This window comes from Lipotes vexillifer, unplaced genomic scaffold (assembly GCF_000442215.2).
Source record: "Lipotes vexillifer unplaced genomic scaffold, Lipotes_vexillifer_v1.1 scaffold916, whole genome shotgun sequence".
NCBI classification, from domain to species: domain Eukaryota; kingdom Metazoa; phylum Chordata; class Mammalia; order Artiodactyla; family Lipotidae; genus Lipotes; species Lipotes vexillifer.
The window spans coordinates 572677-595786 of NW_006798383.1; the positions used below are offsets into that span (position 1 = coordinate 572677).

General features: G+C 42.3%; 1 protein-coding gene across 1 annotated transcript in view; it reads right to left on the reverse strand.

Moving 5' to 3' along the window:
* DNMBP (dynamin binding protein) overlaps positions 1-23110 on the reverse strand; it is a 66638-nt gene that overhangs the window by 19267 nt on the left and 24261 nt on the right. The window contains exons 4-5 of the mRNA XM_007470330.1: positions 5813-6006; positions 4858-4957 (exon numbers count right to left, since the gene is read on the reverse strand). Of these exons, the coding sequence (XP_007470392.1) occupies positions 4858-4957; positions 5813-6006 (294 nt within the window). The remainder of the gene's footprint in view (positions 1-4857; positions 4958-5812; positions 6007-23110) is intronic.

Consider the following 23110-nt stretch of genomic DNA (forward strand, 5'->3'; position numbering starts at 1 on the left):
TCGCCCCTTCGTATCCATTCCCCACCAGCACTCCCAGAACCTTCCCTCTCACACCTCATCCATTCATGGGTTTTACCCTCCCTAATGGTGACTCTTCTACATCAACTACAAACTAACAAAGCTACAACTTAATTTACAGTGTCTTTCAAATTTGGGTCAAAACCCACGAATGGGTCATGCAATCTACTTTATGGGTATGATCAGCACATTTTTGAGGAAATAAAATGGAATAGAAAAGAACAGAAAACACTGAACATAGTAAAAGTAAGCACAGACGCACACACACAAACATGTATCCTGGTCATTAGGTAAAATGTATTTCTTTCTGTGGGACATGTTTAAAATAATAAAAAAGCCAGTTCCTTAGATATTACTACATATCCAGAGTCTCCTCGTACTTCTTCCTCATCTCAACCTCCTTGTCTTCTAAATCATCCAAGCTCTGAACACCTACCATTCTCTCCTTCCCTGTGGACCCTATCCTGGCTGTAACTAGACTCCTTCTCCAATCAGGCTTATAAGTTAATTTAATGATGCTTTTTCCAGCATCCTGGATTACCCTGGATTTTCACCAAGTTATCCCCTCACTGTATATTTTTCCATTTTTATTCCTGGGTCATAAAAACTGCTTGGAAGGCATACTTTTATTAAAAGGGGAGTTAAGGCGCAGTGCAGAACAGTTTGAATAGTATGCTACTGTTTATACAAATTTTTAAAATGGGGATGGGGGACCAGGGTAGAGAAATATATATGTAATTGCTGTTATGATAAACTATCTCTGGAAGGAGATATAAGAAAACTGGTAACATTAGTTGCTTCCGGTTGAGAAGAGCTGGGTGGCAGGGAAGAGACAGAAGAATTTTCATTAAGCAGTTCTTGGTACCTTTCAAATTTTGTGCCATGTGAATGTATTAAAAATAAGTTACATTTAAAATATACTCAGGGGCTTCCCTGGTGGCGCAGTGGTTGAGAGTCTGCCTGCCGATGCAGGGGACACAGGTTCGTGCCCCGGTCCAGGAAGATCCCACATGCCGCGGAGCAGCTGGGCCCGTGAGCCATGGCCGCTGAGCCTGCGCATCCGGAGCCTGTGCTCCGCAACGGGAGAGGCCACAACAGTGAGAGGCCCGCGTACCGCAAAAAAAAATATATATATATATAATAAAATATGTATTATATATTAAAATAAATTAAATTTAAGCAAAATAAAACACTGCTTATGCAATTCATGTCAATCTGCCCTTTGCTAGTGGCTCAGCGAAGCTTTAATTTGCCTTCCCTGACTTCTCAGAACCTTCCCTTATCAGACATTAAAAACCTTGTCCTTTATTAATTCCCCACTGAATGCACTGCTTGGCCTCCTGGTGGACCAAGACTGGAGGAGCCCCCAGGCTGGTGCTCTCATCCAACCTCGGCTTCGCCTACTGCATACCACGGTCACTGCACACTGTCCCTCCTTGTAAAGCTCTGAGCCGGCGGTTCCTAGGCCCTCTCCTCCCCCATCCTCTGCATGCCTTCAGCTCATCTCAGTTGGATACCTAAATCCTCGGTTGTCTTGGGACAAGAAGGGGAAGGGAAAAACAAAAATAAACAGCTGATATTGTATGGGGGTGAGATTATCGATATTCTGTTTTCATTTCCTCTTTTATTGCTGTCATAATACACAGGTAATAAAATAAATTGAAAAACTGTTTGATTAATTCCTTTCAGATACCAGTTTCTCTCATTTCTTTCATAATTCAAATTAATAACCTACAGATACTTATTTCAAGTGCCTTATGAAATCCTATAAATTGGCTTTTATGCTTTATAGGGTGACCCCTATAAAAATGGGGTCACCATGGCTACCTCCAATCAATGTGTGCTTCTTCTTCCTCAACCTCCCTGACCTCTGACCTCTCCAATTAAACTGAGAGCAGGACCCCAGGCTTCAGTTTCTCTTGCAGCTGTTCTGTACAGAATTTAACAGCATATGCAGAGATGACAGAAAAGACCTGAGTCTGAATGTCAGTCCCATCAAGTACTAGCCATGTGACCCTGAGCAAATTACTTCCTGCTGTAAGTCTCAGTTTCCAATCTGTAAAGTAAGATTAATAGCAGCTAAACCTCATAGGGTTGTTGTAGGCAACAAGTGTGATAAAGCTTGACATACCTTGAAAGGGTGTGTGGAGTACAATAAATACCGGAGAAATGTTAACAAAGTTGCACTATCACCTAACATCCCACAGCCATTCCTGCAGGAGGGCAGAGCCCTGACTGTTCTTATGTCCATTTCTCTCCCAGGTGAGTCAGGTCAACACCACCTAGCCTAAGTCAACATCATGAGCCTACTCCCCTCTCTAGTGATCTGTGTAGGCATATGCATGTGACCCAGCTCTGGCCAATGAGAAACAAAGAGAATTCTGGTGAGGGGGCTCTGGAAAGGCTGCTTACTATTAAACGACGCAGGGTCAATTTTTCCTTCTGCTAGATGTTTTGATGTATGTAGCGGAATGGCTAGAACTGTGGTAGCATCTTGTCACTATGATTCCAATAATATAGCAAAGTGACAGGATGTCCCCCTCCCACAAGGCACCAGAGCTGGTCTGTATGACCAACAGAATATGGCAGAAGTGATGGTATGTAGTATCTGAGATCAGGTTATAGAAGACACTGGGGGGACTTCCCTGGTGGCGCAGTGGTTAAAAACCCACCTGCCAATGCAGGGGACATGGGTGCGAGCCCTGGTCCAGGAAGATCCCACATGCTGGGTAGCAACTAAGCCTGTGCACAACTACTGAGCCTACGCTCTAGAGCCCACGAGCCACAACTACTGAAGCCTGTGCGCCTAGAGCCCATGCTCTGCAACAAGAGAAGACGCTGCAATGAGAAGCACCCCAACGAAGAGTAGCCCCCGCTCGCCGCAACTAGAGAAAGCCCGTGCACAGCAATGAAGACCCAATGCAGCCAAAAATAAAAATAAATTAAAAAAAAAAGAAGACACTGGCTCCCATCTTGAGCTTCCTCTTCCTCTTGGATCACTCACTTTGAGGAAAGCCAGCTGCCACGTCCTGAGGTCATGAAGATGGTGAAGAGGCTCAAATGACAAGGAACCGAGGCTTGATGAGCTGAGTGAGCTTTTGGAACTGGATCACTGATTGAGCCTCAGATGAGAGCAGCCCAGGTAACAGCTTGACTCCAACCTCATGAGAGACCCTGAGCCAGAATCACCTAGCTAAGCCACTCCCAGATTGCTGAACCACAGAAAAGTGACCTAATGTGTTTCGTGTTTTAAGGCACTAAATTTTAGTATAATTTGTTACACAGCAATAGATAACTAACACAATTCCCTTGTTTATAAGAAATAATTGTTTTTCAAACATTTTGACAATGACCCACATGAATAAATACATGTAAAATCATGACTCAGGGCTTCCCTGGTGGCACAGTGGTTGAGAATCTGCCTGCCAATGTGGGGCACATGGGTTCGAGCCCTGGTCCGGGAAGATCCCACATGTCGCGGAGCAACTAAGCCCGTGCACCATAACTACAGAGCCTGCGCTCTAGAGCCCGCAAGCCACAACTGCTGAGCCCACGTGCCACAGCTACTGAAGCTCATGAGCCTAGAGCCTGTGCTCCACAACAAGAGAAGCCACCGCAATGAGAAGCCTCCGCACCGCAACGAAGAGTAGCCCCTGCTCGCAGCAACTAGAGAAAGCCCGTGTGCAGCAATGAAGACTCAACGCAGCCAAAAATAAAATAAATTAATAAAAAAAAATCGTGACTCAGTATACATATACAAAGAATTGGAAAAAAGTTTCAAAAAACTATAGTTATTATTTACAGTACATTCTGATATTTTCTATTTTATTTTATTGGAAAAATATATATTGGGTGCTAATTTTTTTAGAGACCATTCAGTAGTTTTTTTTTTTTATTAATAAGACTGTAAATAAAGAAAGGCATCCCTTTTTTTTTTTTTTTTTTGGCCATATGGATTGCGGGATTCTTAGTTCCCTGACCAGAGATCGAACCCAGGTGCCCTGAAGTGGAAGCTCAGAGTCCTAACCACTGGACTGCCAGGGAATTCCCAAGAAAGGCAACTTTTTTTTTCTGCGGTACGCAGGCCTCTCACTGTTGTGGCCTCTCCCATTGCGGAGCACAGGCTCCGGACGCAGAGGTTCAGTGGCCATGGCTCACGGGCCTAGCCGCTCCACAGCATGTGGGATCTTCCCGGACTGGGGCACGAACCTGTGTCCCCTGCATCGGCAGGAGGACTCTCAACAACTGCGCCACCAGGGAAGCCCGAAAGGCAACTTTTTGAAGATCAATTCTCCACGGCATTTCTACATGTCTTGGGACAGCTCTTGTCCCAGATTAGATTTCCAAGGATGTTTATATAAACAGAAAGCTTTGGAAGATAGAGATAGATTCTCCTTCCTGGACAGACGACAGGTTTGTTCCTGACCAGAATAACAATGTCTTCTTCCTGTACAAAGCTGGACGAATCTGCCAGCAGCCTGCTATAATACTGAGGTTTATCTAAGTGTGATTGGTTCCTTAGCTGTAAGATAAACCCACTGTGTTACTGGGTTCTAAACTGATCTCATGACCCACTAACAGGCTGCAACTGTTGGTCTGAAAAACATATCATGTGACAACAAAAATTTCTTCTATTGCAAGCATCCTCTATCACCTCAAGGTATATAAAAGGAGAAGCAGGGGCCAAATAACCTTCGAACTAAGTAACTAACACTTAATTTTCCTAACGAAACTACTCAGTACCAGCTGGGCCCTTCTCCCCCTGCCTCCTACCTATGAAGTTAAAAAAAACAAACAAACAAAAAAACCTGCTTCTGAAACAATGGCAGGGGCTCATACCTACGGCATCGCTGATTTCCAGATCAGCCAATAATTGCTTTGAGACCTTAATCACCATCTGCATATTTCCAAAAAGTCCCTCAAAATCAATGTTCGGTATCTGAGAAAGGAAAAGAAAACAAAGATGCACAGAAATAAAATTAATGGCATATCATTCACATTAGGAACATCTCTTCAAAGGATGATACAAAAGCTGCTCAAGGTTATCTTCACTCACTCTCACGAAGTTTCCAGAATGGGAACATCTAACATCGCCTTTAGTGTCACCATCTGTCCTTGATCCAAATACTTTCTGCTCCCCCTTCCCCATTACCATAGTAAAATGACCGTAGAACCAATTTCTATAATTGTACTGGGACACAAATTCCACCCAGTACCCAAAATCGGATGGCACCGTCCACTTCCTAGAGAAGTTCTGTGAGTGACTGCTCCAGAAGTCCACACTCAAGCTGAGCCCAAGTGGTCAAGTAACAAGCAATAGGACTGTAAATCCCTGGGATACCAATAACGTTTTTTCCCTATCTTCGGCATCTAAGAGAGTGTCTAGCATACACATATTAGTAAGACTTTCTGGAATAAACCTTATACAATCAGGTGCTACAGCCAGGTAACCCACCATCCCCAGACTTCATTATATTATTGCACAGCCTCCCAGTAAAGTGACAATCCCAGACTCACTGGAACTGTTTTCAGGAGCCACAGAAACAGGAATTGTCCTAGGAATTATTGCAGTAACTTAAGTTAATAAGTTAATAATGGACTTGATAAGTGACAGGATGGTGAATGCTTAAGTTGATGACAAATGCAAACTGGGGCCCTTGAATTAAGAGCAGCAAACCCAATACATTTTATTTCAAACCCAATAAATCTTTGTGGTGAAAGCTCCCGTACCCTAATGCATCAGTCTTGGAGAACCACGTTCAAGGCAAACCTAACTTTCTCCCACAGCTCCCACCTGTGCCTGCTGCAGGGGTACCATGATCCGCTCCATACACATTCCCAGATCCCGAACGTAGTCTCTCTCCGTCTGAAGAAGTTCCTCTATCACCTTGGCTCTCTTCTCCAGCATCCTCTGCTCTGGGCTTTCAGTGGACACAGACCCAGAAGGGGCCACTAGTGCTGAAGACTGGGAGGAGAGGAGTGTCATTTCTAGAAAGGAAAAGAGAACTGGTCAGTAGCTCTGGGTGTAAAAGCAGGCCTCTGCAATAGTTTCCGTTGAAAAGAACACATTCTTTGAGAACCAAAGGTCTCGCAATTGTCAATCATCAGGAAATCTGATCCTCAAGTCAGTTCTAATCACGAAGATGAAGAGCTTAGAAAGCCATCCCTGCAGAAAGAAAGAACTTCTCCCATCTGCGATACCATTTCTAGAATCTGTCCTAAAAACAAGTAGCTGGCCCATGTTATGAGGACAAATCAGCGTCTACAACCTCCTTGGGAAAGAGGTTGAAAGAGGTGTTGTTCTTAAAAAGAACTGCTTGGTTAAGAATCTGCCAGCCAATGCAGAGGACACAGGTTCGAGCCCTGGTCCAGGAAGATCCCACATGCTGCGGAGCAACTAAGCCTGTGCACCACAACTACTGAGCCTGTGCTCTAAAGCCTACAAGCCACAACTACTGAGCCCGCGCACCACAACTACTGAAGACTGCGCGCTGCAACAAGAGAAGCCACCACGGCGAGAAGCCCGCACACTGCAATGAAGAGTAGCCCCTTGCCACAACTAGAGAAAGCCTGTGTGCAGCAACGAAGACCCAATGCAGCCATAAATAAATAACTAAATAAAAAGAACTGCTTTCACTTAGGTATAAAACCCGTTTCATGAACTTAGCAGCAGAAATACCAAGCTGGAAGTTACAAATACTGATACAGCACATTAAAAATAATATTATGGGGAACTTAATAATGCCAACTAAGGGAAAGACAAAAATTAGGTAGGAATTATCTGTCTGAGATCTGGGTGACTGTAGGGCCCACCTTATTCCAGTTACTGTGATGGTGGATTAATATTAGCATGTAATAAAATATGTAAAAACTGTTTAGATTCTCCCTATCAAAACATTAATGAAGGGGACTTCCTTGGTGGCTCAGTGGTTAAGAATCCGCCTGCCAATGCAGGGGACACGGGTTCGAGCCCTGGTTCGGGAAGATCCCACATGCCGCGGAGCAACTAAGCCTATGGGTCACAACTACTGAGCCTGCACTCTAGAGCCCACAAGCCACAACTACTGAGCCCACGTGCCTAGAGCCTGTGCTCCCTAACAAGAGAAGCCACTGCAATGAGAAGCCCGTGCACCGCAACAAAGACCCAACGCAGCCAAAAATAAAAAATAATAATAAATTTATAAAAGAACAACAACAACAACCAAAAAAACATTAATGAAGACTCACAAGCAAGTTTTGTTACTTCAAATGTCCTGGAAGGTACAAATGTCCTATAAGTAGGAAGTTCTTTAATAGTATTTTCAATTAAAAAAAACCTCTATAGAACCACACCACATGATCTAAGAATGAAAACAAATATGTATTTTGTCATTAGCTTTTACAAATACCTGTTACTTAGATACATATGAGGAGAGAACTATTATCTTATACATGAGATGGCATTTGTTCATTTAAAATGAATGTTAAATGCTAAAATAAACAACTGAGAAAATTTCAACAGTGAAGCAATCTCTGCTGTTTACTTCAAATTCCTTAAGATCCGCTTTAAAAAATGACAAATTTGATAAGTAAACATAATAGCAAGTCTGAGTATGATTACAAGAATATTTTTACCCAGATCTAAGAAGCAAAAACACAAGTGTTCAAACTACTTACGGAAAACTAGGCTTTCACAGCAGATTTTAGTCTCCAAAAACCTTCCCCACTGCTCCTTCTCTAAGAATTTAGGAATTCCAATGTTTAAAAAGTGTAACCCAGATTCTGGTTTCTAAAAACCACTCTTCAGTAAAAGGAACCAGAATTCTTCACGTGGGAAGGGCATGGAGCCAACTTGAAGTAGCTCCCACTGGCCAAATCTGTACAATTTGAGTATCAAAATAACTAAGCACAGCAAAGCATTGTAATCCATTGACTAAAATAAGAATCCACGAGCTCTTATTGATAGTATATAAGTATATAAATAAATGGGGGAAAAGAGAAAGCTCTTTCTTATGGTAGAATGTCAGCTAATAAATATAGAACAATGGAATTAGAAAAATCAGTATTTTGCAATCATCGGAATAAAATTTGGTTCGGGAACAAATCATCAGTGAATGATTCTGGTGTTGGTGGTAGGGTTTTGATGATGATCGGGCTATCTACATAGTTTTGAACTAGTTATTATAAATTATTTATTACAAATATGAAAAAATGACTCTAGAGTGGAGAAGTGGGTTACACCATAACCTAGTAATCAAAATTAACACGACCAATTAGGGACAAATAGACATCATGTGCTTCCAAATGTCATGTCTAGAAATAACACAATATCCCTATATAGAAAGCCAGTCAAAGATGCATAATCTGAAATGAATCTTGAGGAAACATCAGACAAACCTAGGGGTTTGCATCCTTCAAAATGTCACGTCATAAAAGACAGAGGAAGCCTGAGGAGCAATTCCCAATTAAAGGTAACTGAAGGACTTCCCTGGTAGTCCAGTGGTTAAGACTCCAAGCTTTCACTGCAGCGGGTGTGGATTCCATCCCTGGTTGGGGAACTAAGATCCCACATGCACATGGCGCAGCCAGGAAAAAAAAAAAAGGAAGAAAGAAAGAAGGAAGAAAAGATAACTGAAGAGATGACAGATAAATGCAATGTGTGATCCTGAACTGAATCCTGATCTGGGGAAAAAATTGCTACAAAGGACATTAATAGGACAAGCTGATGAAATTGGAATATAGACTATAGATTGGGTGTATGATTAAACCAATTAAAAACTTCCTGAAATGGACAGCTACGTGTAGAAGAATGAAATTCGAACATTCTCTAACACCATATACAAAAATAACTCAAAATGGATTAAAGACCTAAATGTAAGACCAGATATTATAAAACTCTTAGAGGAAAACACAGGCAGAACACTCTTTGACATAAATTGCAGCAAAATTTTTTTGGATCCATCTCCTAAAGTAAAAGAAATAAAAGCAAAAATAAACGGGACCTAATTAAACTTAAAAGCTTTCTCACAGCAAAGGAAATCACTGACAAAATGAAAAGACAACCTACTGAAAGGAGAAAATATTTGCAAATGATATGACCGATAAGGGATTAATATCCAACATATATAAACAGTTCATACAACTCAACATCAAAAAAACAAACAATGCAGGACTTCCCTGGTGATGCAGTGGAGAAGACTCTGTGCTCCCAATGCAGGGGGCCCAGGTTCGATCCCTGGTCAGGGAACTAGATCCCACATGCATGCCACAACAAAGAGTTTGCATGCCATAGCTAAGGAGCCCGCCGGTGCAACCAAATAAATTAATAAATATTAAAAAAAAAAACAACGCTATTTCAAAATGGGCAGAAGAACTGAATAGACATTTTTCCAAAGAGGAAATGCAGATGGCCAACAGGCATATGAAAAGATGCTTAACATCACTAATCACAGGGAAATGCAAATCAAAACCACAATGAGATATTAACTCATACCTGTCAGAATGGCTATGATCAAAAAGAACACAAATAACAAATGTTGGCAAAGATGTGGAGAAAAGGGAACCCTCCTACACTGTTGGTGGGAATGTAAACTGGTGTAGCCACTGTGTAAAACGGTATGGAGGTTTCTCAAAAAACTAAAAACAGAACTACCATATGACCCACCAATTCCACTCCTGGGTATATATCTGAAAAAAACAAAAACACTAATTCAAAAAGATATATGCACCCCAGTGCTCATAGCAACATTATTTACAATAGCCAAGACATGGAAGCAACCCAAGTGTCCATCAACAGATGAATGGATAAAGAAGATGCGGTGTGTATACATATACACACACACACAATGGAATACTACTCAGCCATAAAAAAAGAACAAACCTTTGCCATTTGCAGTAACACTGATAGACTTGGAGGGCATCATGCAAAGTGAAATAAGTCAGACAAAGACAAATACTGTATAATATCATTTATATGTGTAATCTTTTTCTTTGGCTGCTCCATGCAGCACATGGGAGCTTAGCTCCCTGACAAGGGATTGAACCTGCACTCCCTGCATTGGAATCTCCGACTGTTAACCACTGGACTGCCAGGGAAGTCCCTTATATGTGGAATCTGAACAATGCAACAAACTAGTGAATATAACAAAAAAGAAGCAGACTCACAGATATAGAGAACAAACTAGTGGTTACCAGTGTGGGCGGGGAGGGGCAATAAAATGGTGGGGGAGTGGGAGGCACAAACTGCTGGGTATAGGATAGGCTCAAGGATGTACTGTACAATACGGAGAATACAGCCAATATTTTCGAATTACTGTAAATAGAAAGTAACCTTTAAAAATTGTATTAAAAAAATTTTTTAATAAAAATTTCCTGAAATGGCACATCTATTATGGTCATGTATGAAAATATCCATATTACACACTGGCACTTACTAAGGGGCATGATATATGCAACCTAGTCTCAAACAGTAAAGAAAAAAAAGTGTGTGTGTGTGTGTGTGTGTGTGTGTGTGTAGAGAGAGGGAGAAAGTGAGAGAGAAAATGAAAACAAAAATATGGCATAATGTTAAATACTGGCAAATGTGAATAAAGGAGGATCTGTGTACCACTGCAATTTTCTATATATTTGATATTATTCAAAATAAAACTTAAAAAGACATAATTAGAAAATTTCTCTTTTTTGGTAGAATGACAAAATTTCAAGCATAACTCTTGTTTCATCAGAAATTAAGTAAATTATGATTAAATTAATTGTAGTGTACAAAAATTGATTTTCAATGGCCTTATTTTAAATTTTCTTCGTGATTTCAAAGCTACAGAATTTCGGTCCCAAATATGGTTTCAGAAGCTGTAAGTTGAGAAGAGAAATTCACCTTAAACACAGGACTAAAAAGCTCTGGAAAGGGAGAACACTCACTGAATTCCTACCACGTGCTAGGCGCTTTATGTGTTATGTCCCTGAACTCATTTAATATTCACATCAAAACTCTAAAGTAGTATTATTATTCCCATTTAACAGATAAGAAAACCTAGGCTTTGAGAGACTGACCAACTTGTCCCAGCCTATGTAGTGAGTAAATGGCAGTTCTGGAATTTGAATCTAAATATATTTAAATCCAAATCCTGTATTTAAATCCACTTAATCCTGCACCATTCTGCCTCTCTAGCCTGGAATCTCAATTTAAAAAGGTCAGGGCCTATTTGCTTCAAATCTTAAATATTCCCTGGAAACTATTATCTCTCAGGAATCAAAGTTCTATTAATTATAATACTTGAAAGCATAAAATACCAGCAAGCACTCATCAATTAGAAGTCAGCAACTTACAACCTAAGAGACACAATTAGATTTTTATTTATATTTAAAAAGAGAAAAAGAAATGGTAACAATTCTTCTAAAATATCAGCATGCTATTTTTTTCCCTGCAGGTGGATTTATAAATTCTGGAACAGACTTTAAAAAACAAAAAGGAAAACAGTTTAGCTCAATCAAAAATCCCTGTGGGGTGTTTTTGCTAAACTGTAGTTTCCTGGGCACCACCCCTGAGATTGATTCAGCAAATCTGGGTGGATCTGCAGTTTTAACAAAATGCTAGGTGCTTCTGAAGATGCAGGTGACCTCCAGGCTCCACACACACATGAATTAATACTCAAGGATTAAATCAAACTAGGAATACCTGGCTTGAAATAGCTGCAAATGTAAAATTGTTTTTCCATTATTCCAAACATACCCTAGGGGGAAAAAAATGATCAACAATTTTACTATCTGGGACACCGAAGTGAGAGACAGGGCCCCTCACTCACCCTGAAAGCCTTTGAATCGCGTACTCCCCCACTCTTTAACTGGGGGAACCCTGAGAAAGTCCATTTTCATTTCTGGGCCTCAACGTCCTCATACGTACAATGAGGATAATAATACCTGTTTTGCAGAACTGTTGAGCAAATTAAACGAGGTAATTACTCAACACAAGTCAGTTCTCCCACAACAGGCCAGAAAATGCGACCTGTACCAGGTTAAGGTAAAATGCACCGAGGAGAAATGGTTCAGATACCATAAAGTTCCACTTTTCTATAAGAACAATAAAATCTGGGGATGCGGAAGCACATGGAGGAAACTGAGGCCCAGTACCAGCCTAACAATAAAAGTTGCAGACTAGCCCCACTTTCTTCCTAGGGCGGCCCCGGAGGCGTTAGGAGCTGGGGCTGACTGCACAAACTTACTACTGTGATAAAGCAATTAGGGATGGGCTGTTTTTTTCTTTTGTCCCACCCCATCCCCTCCCCGGCAAAGTCTCCATTCCACTCCTTCTCAAGATATCCTCACCCCCTCAGGTTAGTGCATGGTCCCAGGCTCATACCTCAGTGTTCCTAGGAAGCGATTCAGTTAACCTGCAGCTTCCCACAACTCTACCAACCACATTCCAAAGCAGAGTTAAAGAGAAAAGCCGCTCACTCTTCCCTTGCCTCTGAAAGCTGGCTCCGTCTTTGCTGGGGAAAATCTTTGAACCCCGGCGAGATCCCAAGCGGCACTTGAATGAGGCGGCTAACTGTTCTACCTGCTTTTGTGAGGCTCCAGCAACCCCGGAACGTACCTGCAGCGCCAAAATTCTGGTGCAAATGTTCCCATGGGTGGAAGGGCTGGCAGGCAGAGCAGAATCTTCCCAGAGCTCTGGAATGCTCCACAACCCCCTAAAATCCTTTGAATAGGGTAGGCATTTCCCCCAGGCTTTCCCATATTTACATATGAATCGTCCCGAGTCCTCCAGGCTATCACAACAGGGCCTGTTCTAAAGGACGGAGCTGGAATCCTCCACTTCCTGGACTGAGATGCAGAAGAGCGGGCCCAGCTCTGCTCAGACTCAACGCCTTTTCCCTATTAGCTTTCCTTTCCTAGTCCTAAAATAGCCACAACTCCACTTCAGGAGTTGGGGTTTTTTTTAGGTTTTTTTTTTAATGTATTTATTTTATTTATTTTTGGCAGCGTTGGGTCTTTGTTGCTGCCTGCGGGCTTTCTCTAGTGGCAGTGAGCAGGGGCTCACTCTTCCTTGCGGTGCATGTATGTGGCAAAGCCTGCCAGAAAGCCTGCCGCCTCCAGAGCCCTCTACATACCAAATTAGCACCATCAACAGTCCCTAGAGCTCTGATTTAAGCTAGGTGATTCCCCATCCCAGCCTTCATCACTGCCATTTGGACCACGGATGGATCCCTAATCAATGAACGATTAATTCATATGATGAGGCCTAACAAACTCAAGCTGAGTCAATTATACTCTCTCCTGGGAATTTGGATTAAGAACTACCAGGCAGGGCTTCCCTGGTGGCGCAGTGGTTGAGAGTCCGCCTGCCAATGGAGGAGACATGGGTTCGTGCCCTGGTCTGGGAAGATCCCACATGCCGCAGAACAGCCAGGCCCGTGAGCCATGGCCGCTGAGCCTGCACGTCTGGAGCCTGTGCTCCACAACGGGAGAGGCCACAACAGGGAGAGGTATTTATTTTTGGCAGCGTTGGGTCTTTGTTGCTGCCTGCGGGCTTTCTCTAGTGGCAGTGAGCAGGGGCTCACTCTTCCTTGCGGTGCATGTATGTGGCAAAGCCTGCCAGAAAGCCTGCCGCCTCCAGAGCCCTCTACATACCAAATTAGCACCATCAACAGTCCCTAGAGCTCTGATTTAAGCTAGGTGATTCCCCATCCCAGCCTTCATCACTGCCATTTGGACCACGGATGGATCCCTAATCAATGAACGATTAATTCATATGATGAGGCCTAACAAACTCAAGCTGAGTCAATTATACTCTCTCCTGGGAATTTGGATTAAGAACTACCAGGCAGGGCTTCCCTGGTGGCGCAGTGGTTGAGAGTCCGCCTGCCAATGGAGGAGACATGGGTTCGTGCCCTGGTCTGGGAAGATCCCACATGCCGCAGAACAGCCAGGCCCGTGAGCCATGGCCGCTGAGCCTGCACGTCTGGAGCCTGTGCTCCACAACGGGAGAGGCCACAACAGTGAGAGGCCCGCGTACCGCAAAAAAAAAAAAAGAACTACCAGGCAGATTAGATAGAACAGAGGCAGAAGCTGCAAGAATGCCCCAGAGAGTGTTGGGACAACTATGGTTATGTGCAATCTAGTGAAGGAGTAGAAAATATAAGTGGAAGGTGTTGGTCTGTGGTTAGAGAAGACCAAGGCGGAGGCTCAGAGAACAGCAAAAACATCTTGAGGAAAGATGGCCTGTGAGAGAGGGATACAGAGAAAGTGAATAGCTGGTCCACGGGGTACCTGGTGTCAGTCCACTTGTACTAGAACAACAGCCTTAGCCCTCCTCAGGGTCTTAAGGTCGTTTCTGTCTAACCAGAACATAGTACACTGTTTGGTACTCAGTAAATTTGTTAGATAAAGATACATGAATGGCTCATGTTTGTTAAAACAGAACCAAATTAGAATAAAAGATGCAAAAAGGGCTCTGAAAACTGTAAAGCATGTAAATTAAAGTGGTACCACTATTACTACTGCTGATGATGAAATGCCACAGTTCATTCTGCTGAACTTTTGTTACTGCCCAGTTAATTCCTAGAAGCAGGCCCCTGGTCTCTGGAGGGGCAGAGACCTCTTGGCACCTGCTATACTCATGGCTTGTAATCAGCCTATGAAATTAAGAAGGATACAAAGCTAATGCCTTGGGGACTTCCCTTGTGGTCCAGTGGTTAAGAATCCACCTTCTAATGCAGGGGATGCAGGTTCAATCCCTGGTCAGGGAACTAAGATCCCACATGCTGTGAGGCAACTAAGCCCCCGTGCTCTGGACCCCACATGCCACAACTAGAGAGAAGCCTGTGTGCCACAATGAAAGATCCCACATGCCACAATGAAGATCCCATGTGCCACATGTAAGACCCAATGTAACCAAATAAATAGTAAATAAATATTAAAAGAAAAAAAAGCTAATGTCTTGGATTGACTGGCAGATATTTTATTCCAATAGTCTGAATACAGACTGTAGCTACAGAGATATATTCACATACTTGCAATGAAAAGAAACCTTGACTCTGAGAGTCTCAAAAACTTTGAACTATCTGTGTAACACTAGGAAAAGTGCCTTCAAATCTGCGCAGGTTTTTATCTTGGAAGAAAAACAAAACAAGATTTTCTTGCTCCACTGCAATTACTGTCCAAACTTTTAAGGAACCGCTTTTACAGTAGGCCCTCTGTATCCACAGGCTCTGCATCTGCCAATTCAACCAACTGCAGAGCGAAAATATTTTTTAAATCCACAAAGTTCCAAAGCAAAACTTGAATTTGCTACACTGGCAACTGTTTACACAGCATTTACACTGCATTTACAACCATTTACAGAGTATTAGGTATTATAAGTAATTGAGATGATTTAAAGTATATGGGAGGATGTGTATTAGGTTACCTGCAAATACTATGCCATTTTATCGAAGGGACTTGAGCATCTGTGGATTTTGGTATCTGCAAGGGTGTGAGGATGGGGGTAGGGTGTTGGTCTTGGAACCAACCCCTCGCAGATACAGATACCAAGAGATGACTATATATCCCTTATCACCACTTCCCTCCTAAACTCCCCGTAAAATGCCTTGTGTCTCTGTGGCTCCTATTCCTCACCTCATGTCCCAAATGCAAAGGTCTTTACTTAGAACACATCCTCTCATAGCTTTGCCACATGTAACACAGTTGAACCCACTCCATTCGAAGCCCTTCTCCGGCTCCCATAACACAATACTTTTCTGTTCTTCTAAGTTCATTTATTTGAAATGAACCTAAACCTGCACTTCTGGCTTTAACTGTGGTGCTGTAGTAAAAGCACTGGTCTGGGCATCAAGAGACCCAGTTTCTATTCCTGGTCTAAGGACCGACCAGTTACCTTGGCCACATGGTTCAACTTCTCTGAGCTCTGTCTCTTCATTTATAAACTGAGTGAGTTGGATTTAAGTATTTTTTCATACTGTGACTCACATTTTACATTGTGGTTCTGTAGATACATACATACATTTATCTAATCCATGTATGTAAGTGTATATACACACACTCAGAAGTATTACATGCTTACTTTTACTACATGAGATGTACTTGAAACTTTCTATTCATTTCTATTTTATTTTTCAAAAAATGCTAGTTGTAACCCACTAGATAGACTTCAAAACCCAATCACGGGTGGTTACCCACATGTATAAAATACTAGACTTGTTGAAATGTCAGGTTCCTTCTAGTAATAATATAAGAGGATTTTGTGTTGTAGCCTTCCAACCTTGAACCATTAGCCTTAACTCACATCTGAATTCCAGCTTCCTATTTCTCTCTGTAAGAGTTCTTCATTTAGATATCTTAATATCACTTAAATTAACCTAGTTAACATGGAATTTGAAGCACCAGGTCCCCTTCCCATCATAACTATAGCAAGTGTAAAATCCTAGTGTTGACTTTTGGTCTAGTAATGGTAGAGTAACCTACATTGTACTAACCTCCCTATTGAAAATTATTAGCAACTCTGGACAAGATTTTTTAAAAAAAAATAACTGTGTGAAGACACCTGAAAGCCACCAGAAGCAGCCAGAAACTGGAGGGGATACGACTCGAAACATGGCTGGAAAACTAGGTAAGATCCCTATTTACCTGATACCTCCTCCCCCTACCCCAAGGCAATCCTTAGTCTTTCAGCATGCTGGAGCATAAAGCAAAAACTGAGAGCCAACAAGTGGTAATCTTACTGGGCTGCAGAGTCAAAAAGGTTCTGGGGCTCTGAAGTGGCCTGATGTTAAGCGAGAAATCCTGCAAAAGAGGACGCTGCAGAGAGGACAGCCCCAAAATCTATGCAGAAATTCCCTTCAAATCCTTGAACTGTGCATGCAGTGATGAGACTCCAGGGAACCCAGCAGAAAGCGATAACAGCTGGAGGCTAAAGAGCCTGGCAGATATTCACAACTCTCTGCAGTTGGGAAGACAGTTTGAAATCTGAGTCCCTTCAAATCAGGAAGTTCAATAAATATGTCCAGTGCTCCACTTAGAAACCTCTGCAGAGCCGCATCTTAGGAGTAAGGCCCACCTCCCAGGAGCCATACCCTAGGACTAAGGGCAAAACCATAACAAACCTGCCCTAACAAAAATCTAAGCTTGAGGCCTTCACAGGAGAAACTGATAAGAAAGGTGAGGGGAAGGAAAAACCCTGGCAGAACAACTTGGTTTCTAGCCTGGGAGATGGTCGAGGAGCAGGCACTGAACAGCGCTTTGTCTCTCAGATGCAGCAGGTGGAGGGTGGGGAAGAGTGGGGGAGAGGAAGGCACGGGCATTCCACTTGAGTAATTACGCCTGCAAACACAGGGTGCGAGGGCAGATGTCTGTCCAGTTGGGGGAGGGGTCAGTCTGGATCTCAGCAGGGCAGAGACCATGCAGTGACAGTCGGGGTAGGGGAAGGATTTGTAAGGGGGATGAGAGGTGGGTAGATAAAAGATGAAGAAATCATAACTTATGAGCACCTACTATGTCCCAGACATGTGATTAAGTGTTTTATTTATATTATCTCACTATGAGACAGGTATGATCATCTTCATTTTACAAATAAGAAATCCAAAGCTCAGAGAAGCTAAGTAATTCGTCTAAAGTTACACTATCAGTAAATGGTGGAGCTGAGATGTGCATTCAAGGCAGAAGACCAACTCCAAAGCTTGTTTCCTTTCTGTAATCAACTGCTGTAACTGTGTAACTTTCAGGAAGGGCAGTGGCACATCACATGTGCTGTAAAACAGCTAGCAAAGAACATTAGAAAACAAAAAGATCTCTGGGACAGACTAAGATTTTGTTACAAGTCAAGGAGGATATTAGGGTATAAAAAGGGGTGTCAATATGAATATACTATCAAAAGTTAGTTAAATCCTCAAGTAGAGAGAGTGTTGTAAAAGTGGAAATGGTATAAAGTGGAACTGAGCTGATTTCAGAGAGCTCATAGGGCATATTACAACACTCCAGAGAGAAGGGTTTGACTCCTAAGTCAAACAGAATAAACACAATTAGGAGGCTTAATACAATAAGGAACTAAAGATAGGAAACAAAGTTCATCTAAGGAACGGCTGTGGGGGAAGGGAAAAGCAACGATGCAAAAACTAACCTAAGGAATCACAGAATCAGATTTTTTTTTTTTTTTTTTTGAGCTGGAAGGGATTTAGAAGTCATCCAATCCCTATCATTTCAGAGCAAAAATGCACCTAGGAAAAAACACCTAGCTGCTAAATATCTCAGCCTCCCAACTAAAGCCGGGTTTCATTTTTATCTTTATAAATACAGGTAGAAAGCCTGCTTTGTCCAAAATGGTGCCCTGGAAATTCAAGTTAAGTCAAGCCTGTGTTGAAAGACTACTGGATAAACCACTGGCGGTTCCAGGGTCACACCAGGGACCTATGTTTTCAGTGGCCCACACCACAAGTCTAACCGGTGGGCCTATTCTGAAGGAGAACTGGATGAGAAAGCTTCACTTGGGAGGAAGGTGTGACGTGGATTTGCCAGATTGTTCACATTTTCTGACTCTAATCCTTCTCCTCTCATCATATGCTGGACTCCCCCCAAATTGGCCAAAACCAGAAAGTCTGCTTGGCATGAGTATAACACATATTAAAAAAAAAAAAAAAAATTCAAGACTTAACAGGAACAACAACAAAATAAAATAAACATAGTTCATTTGAGACCTGGAGAAGACAAACTGGCAAGAAAGAAAGAACCTTTAATGACAAAAGACTCTTAATATCCCCATTTTACAGTGAGATGAAGCTCAGTGAGATGAAGCCATCTGAATACCTAACATGTACGAAGCACCATGAAGAATATAATCTCATTTCCACAAGGGTTTTAGTGCTCACCATTCACTTAAGATTCCTGAATGTCAAGGAATGAACAACCTATAAAACAAGTTAAGTCTTCTTTCCCCCTAATGTCTAAAGTGCAGGGATTGAGAGAAAGAACACGCCAGGAAAATAAATTTTCACTTGGTGCCCTGGCAAAGGACTTGCTGTCTCCATAAGACAAACAAAAGATATTAAAGTAAAAAGGGAAAGATACCTGGGATTAGAGACCCTGACAAAAACCAAGAAAGGTAAAGGAGAGTTCCCATGACAACAGTCTGATTTTTCAAAGCCATGTCACAAATTTTCAGCACTATGCACGCTCTCGCTCTGTGATGTGCCACCCAGAAGAATTAAATCTCTAAGGCTGTTCTCATTCAAGATACACTTAATAAGAATTTTGGGGGCCAGGTTCCTTAAGTATACAAATGTACCTGGTACCTGGTAGAACCATCACCCCTTTTATCTATTTCCAGGTCTTATCCTCTAAGAAGGCTGGCTGAGTTCATACCTTGGGCTCTCTTCCTGTTTTGCACAAATTCTGAGCATCTCAGGGTGCTGGGTGCTGTGCTGCGGAAGCAGCTATTCCTTTTCCAAGTCTCCGGGCCATTTAATTTTCTCTCTTCCTCTAAATGCCAGCTATTCTTCTCTAATGAATTGCCCCAAGGAATGCCACGATGATGTTCTCCTTGGTTCCCCCCGGTCCACTGATTCCGCAGACCCTCCGGGATGACCCCTCTGCTCCCAGGTGCCATCATTCCTTGTCTGTCAATATCATTACACTCCAAAGTCTTCATTTGGTGGAGAGAATCTGTTCCTCTGTAATTCTGAAATTTATATTCACAGTTTGCAAATAGAGTATCAGAGCCTCTATTCTCCATATCAAAATTACTCTGATCCCTGGCATGAGTCTTCACTTTGAGATCGATTTTATCATTTTGATAAACATTCCTGTCCCTGTCACAGTATTTGACAAATTCATTACCTTTATTGACACCATTCAAGTCTGGGAAGTCCACAGACTGACCATTAGTATAATTCCCAGGAACATGATATAAATCATTGAGGTCTCTATAATAAAAATTAGTTTCTTTACAATCCTCAAGATTGTAATTAAAATTCCCGCGGTCTATATGCCGGTTTTGAGGTTGACCAAAATTCTCCACAGAATCATCCAAACCCCTGTAGCCAGTCCATTGTCCAGTTTCTTTAGAGTTCTCAGGATTACGATTCAGATTCTTACAATTTACGCAGCCATTCGTCTCCCCATATCCTCCAGCTTTCCAGGTTACATCTGGGCTTCCTGCAAACCAATCATCCTTAGTCGCAGGGTTCGGATTCCCATAATCTACGTTTTCTGAATTCTTATAATCATTACAGCCTGGAGTCACACTTCCGTGGTGCATACAGTCCTTTCTACTTTCCTTTGATTCCTCATTGTCCATATAGCTTGGTTCACTCTGCTCAAAATCCCAGTATCCACAATGCCTTTTTCTGTAAGGTCGATTCTGCCCTGTGGCCTGGTATCTGGAATCCAAGTCACCTTCTCTGTAAAGTCCATCCAGTGCTGTAAGGTCCCTTTTCTGTAGACTTCTGCAATCTTCATACTCCCAGCTGGAGCTCCAGTGCCCTTTCTCCTCCAGTTCTCTTTCTTTCCTCATCTCATGGGTTTCACACATATTCACTGTGCTCAAAGACACACGCTTTATGGCTCTCTTCCATGGGCCTGGGTTGAACTGAGATGTGGACAGGTGCAGTGTAGCCTAAGGCTGAATCTTTCCTTCTTAAAGTGTCTTAAAATGTCTCCCAAAGCACTTTAAACGTTCTTCTTGCTACTCCAGTTGGAGCATGGGGAGATGTGAGGTTATTTCGACCTCAGGATCCAATCAGTGGGCTGCTCTATCTTTCCCCAGGGAGCCCAGAAGGTAATTAGTAACTAGCGTTCATGTGATTGGAGTTGGCAGCTTTGTTTGGTGTTTCCCTCAAGCTGGTCAAACTGGCTTGGCTGCTTTATGAGCTGAAGGTAAGAAGCATTTTTTTGCAGAAAAAGCAGAGTGAAAGAGAAACAGCCCCCTTTAAAAGCCCGAGGTAAGATCATGTAACAGTCTCATCTGCCTCTTTAATCCTTTAGTAATCAATCAGGGGTACGAATAAATGCTTTCATGTGCAGCTCAAACGGGACCTCCACTACCTGTCCTCGGAGTGTGGCTTTCTACTCTCCTTGGACATCTGAAACTCTTCGGGATTCCCCTTCCCTTTAGTTAGCGGCAGGACTCTTCCGCCTTTGAGAGCTTTGCTTTTATGGGATTCAGGTTACCCATTAGTGTATACTCAAATCACAAGCTGTTCAAGCTCCTGTCTGCAGACACACTGGCTTATCCCACTCAGGAAAGAAAAAGTACGTCTTTTATTCTGATCTGGTGTATGGAATTTTATAGTGTAAAAACTCTTTCCCAGAGGAATACAGTTATATATGCTTTCGCACTTTCCTTGACACTTGTCATGCCAGAGAAGCATCAAGACCATTCATCTCCTAAATCTCTTTTCTATCTAATTCATACAGCATATTTAGGAACTGGAGAATGAGGCTGGAAATCAGAAAGGTGGGTATAAAAATACCATTTTGAATTAATCAAACATTAGATTATTTTATGTGAAGCGCTGTGGAAGAGAAAAGGATGAAGTTGGTCTCCGTCTCTTACCTTGCAGGAGCAACACACTATAAAGTAAGGTTGCATGTGAAAAGTGCTGTAACAAACACAAATGGCAATGGCAACAAAGCAGAAGTCCCTGGTGGGACAACTGGAGGTTTCATGGAAGTGGCAGCATTTGAGTTGTGCCTTCAAGCATAAGCAGGGTTTCCAAAGACTTTCCACATATGGAGAATTAGGTAATGGGGAACACTCTGAAGAATAAGTAACAGGGATCATGCTGGAGGGGTAGGTTGCAGCAGATCCCAAGGGACTCGAATGCCACTTATTTTATTCAATGGATAATAAAGAGTCACTGAAGGTTTCTGAATAGGGGAGTGACATGCTAAGAGAGTCTTTAGTAAGATTACTCTTTTAGCTATCTGGTCATCTATCAAGTATCCTTGAATTTTTATCTAATCCCTATTTGTGAAACAATGTAAGTACCCTAAGGAGACCAGGGTTATATGCTTTGTCAATAATGAGATGTTTACTCTTGGGTAAACCACTTATTCTCTCTGGGACTCAACCGACCCATCTGTAAAATGAGGCAGCTGGCCTCAATGACATCGTTGATTCCTCCAGTTTTAAAAATCCATGCTTCTATTTTCCTGGCAACTCCTTTTTCCTTTCCTCAAATACCTAATGTGCTGTGACACACCTTTTAGGTTCTACACTAATAGTTACTGAATGAGCCTCTAGATTGTTAAATCTGATTTTCATGCAAAGGTTTTTGTTCCATAGTTCTGTTGCAGTAGTAGCAACAGCCCTGGCAGCTGCCGTGTTGTCAAGTGTGTATTAAGTGCCAGGATCAGGATGAGGGGCTAGGAAGTTGATATAAATGCTTTTTGTTCTTCACTAACTGTAAGGAGGATATTATGTTATCTTTATTTTACCACAGATAATCTCTGAGACTTTGAAAAACCTGTCCAAGATCACATAAGCTAGTACAAGGAGGGGCCATAATTTGAACCCAGATCCGCCTGACTTCACGGCACTAGACTCAGAGGAGTATCTCAAAAACGTAGGAAAGCCTTAATGTCCCTCAACCCAAGTAAACAAACAAGTACACTCTATCATGGTCTAATTCAGGGGTGGACCACTGCCGAGGCAAGTGTGCACACACCTCACCCCACACTGCCATTCCCTCTTTGTCTCCAGTCCTGGCCTACTTCCACCCTGCCCCAGTGCAGAATCTCACCACCCAACTGCGATAAGCACTTGTACCAGCACGTTACAGAAAGACTGTCCAGTATTGACCGGCTCAATAATCTAAAACCTACTGCCTAAACTCAATACAGACTGTGGTTTGGTTCACAAACCAATAGGATGACAACATAATTTGGGAGGACAGCTTTGACTATGAGTTATACAGAGGGACAGTGTAAAAGAGGGCACATGGGAGGAGGAATTAGGAGAGCTAGCTTCTAGAAGTTCAATTTCTGCTAATAACCAGTTTGTAGCTATGCTTAACCTCTGGCTGTCAGTTTTCTTAGTGTAAAATGAAGAAGTTAATAGTTTCTCTGCCACTTTAAATCTAAAACTCTATGATCTTACTTATTTCTAAGTTAAAGATTTATCTTTCCC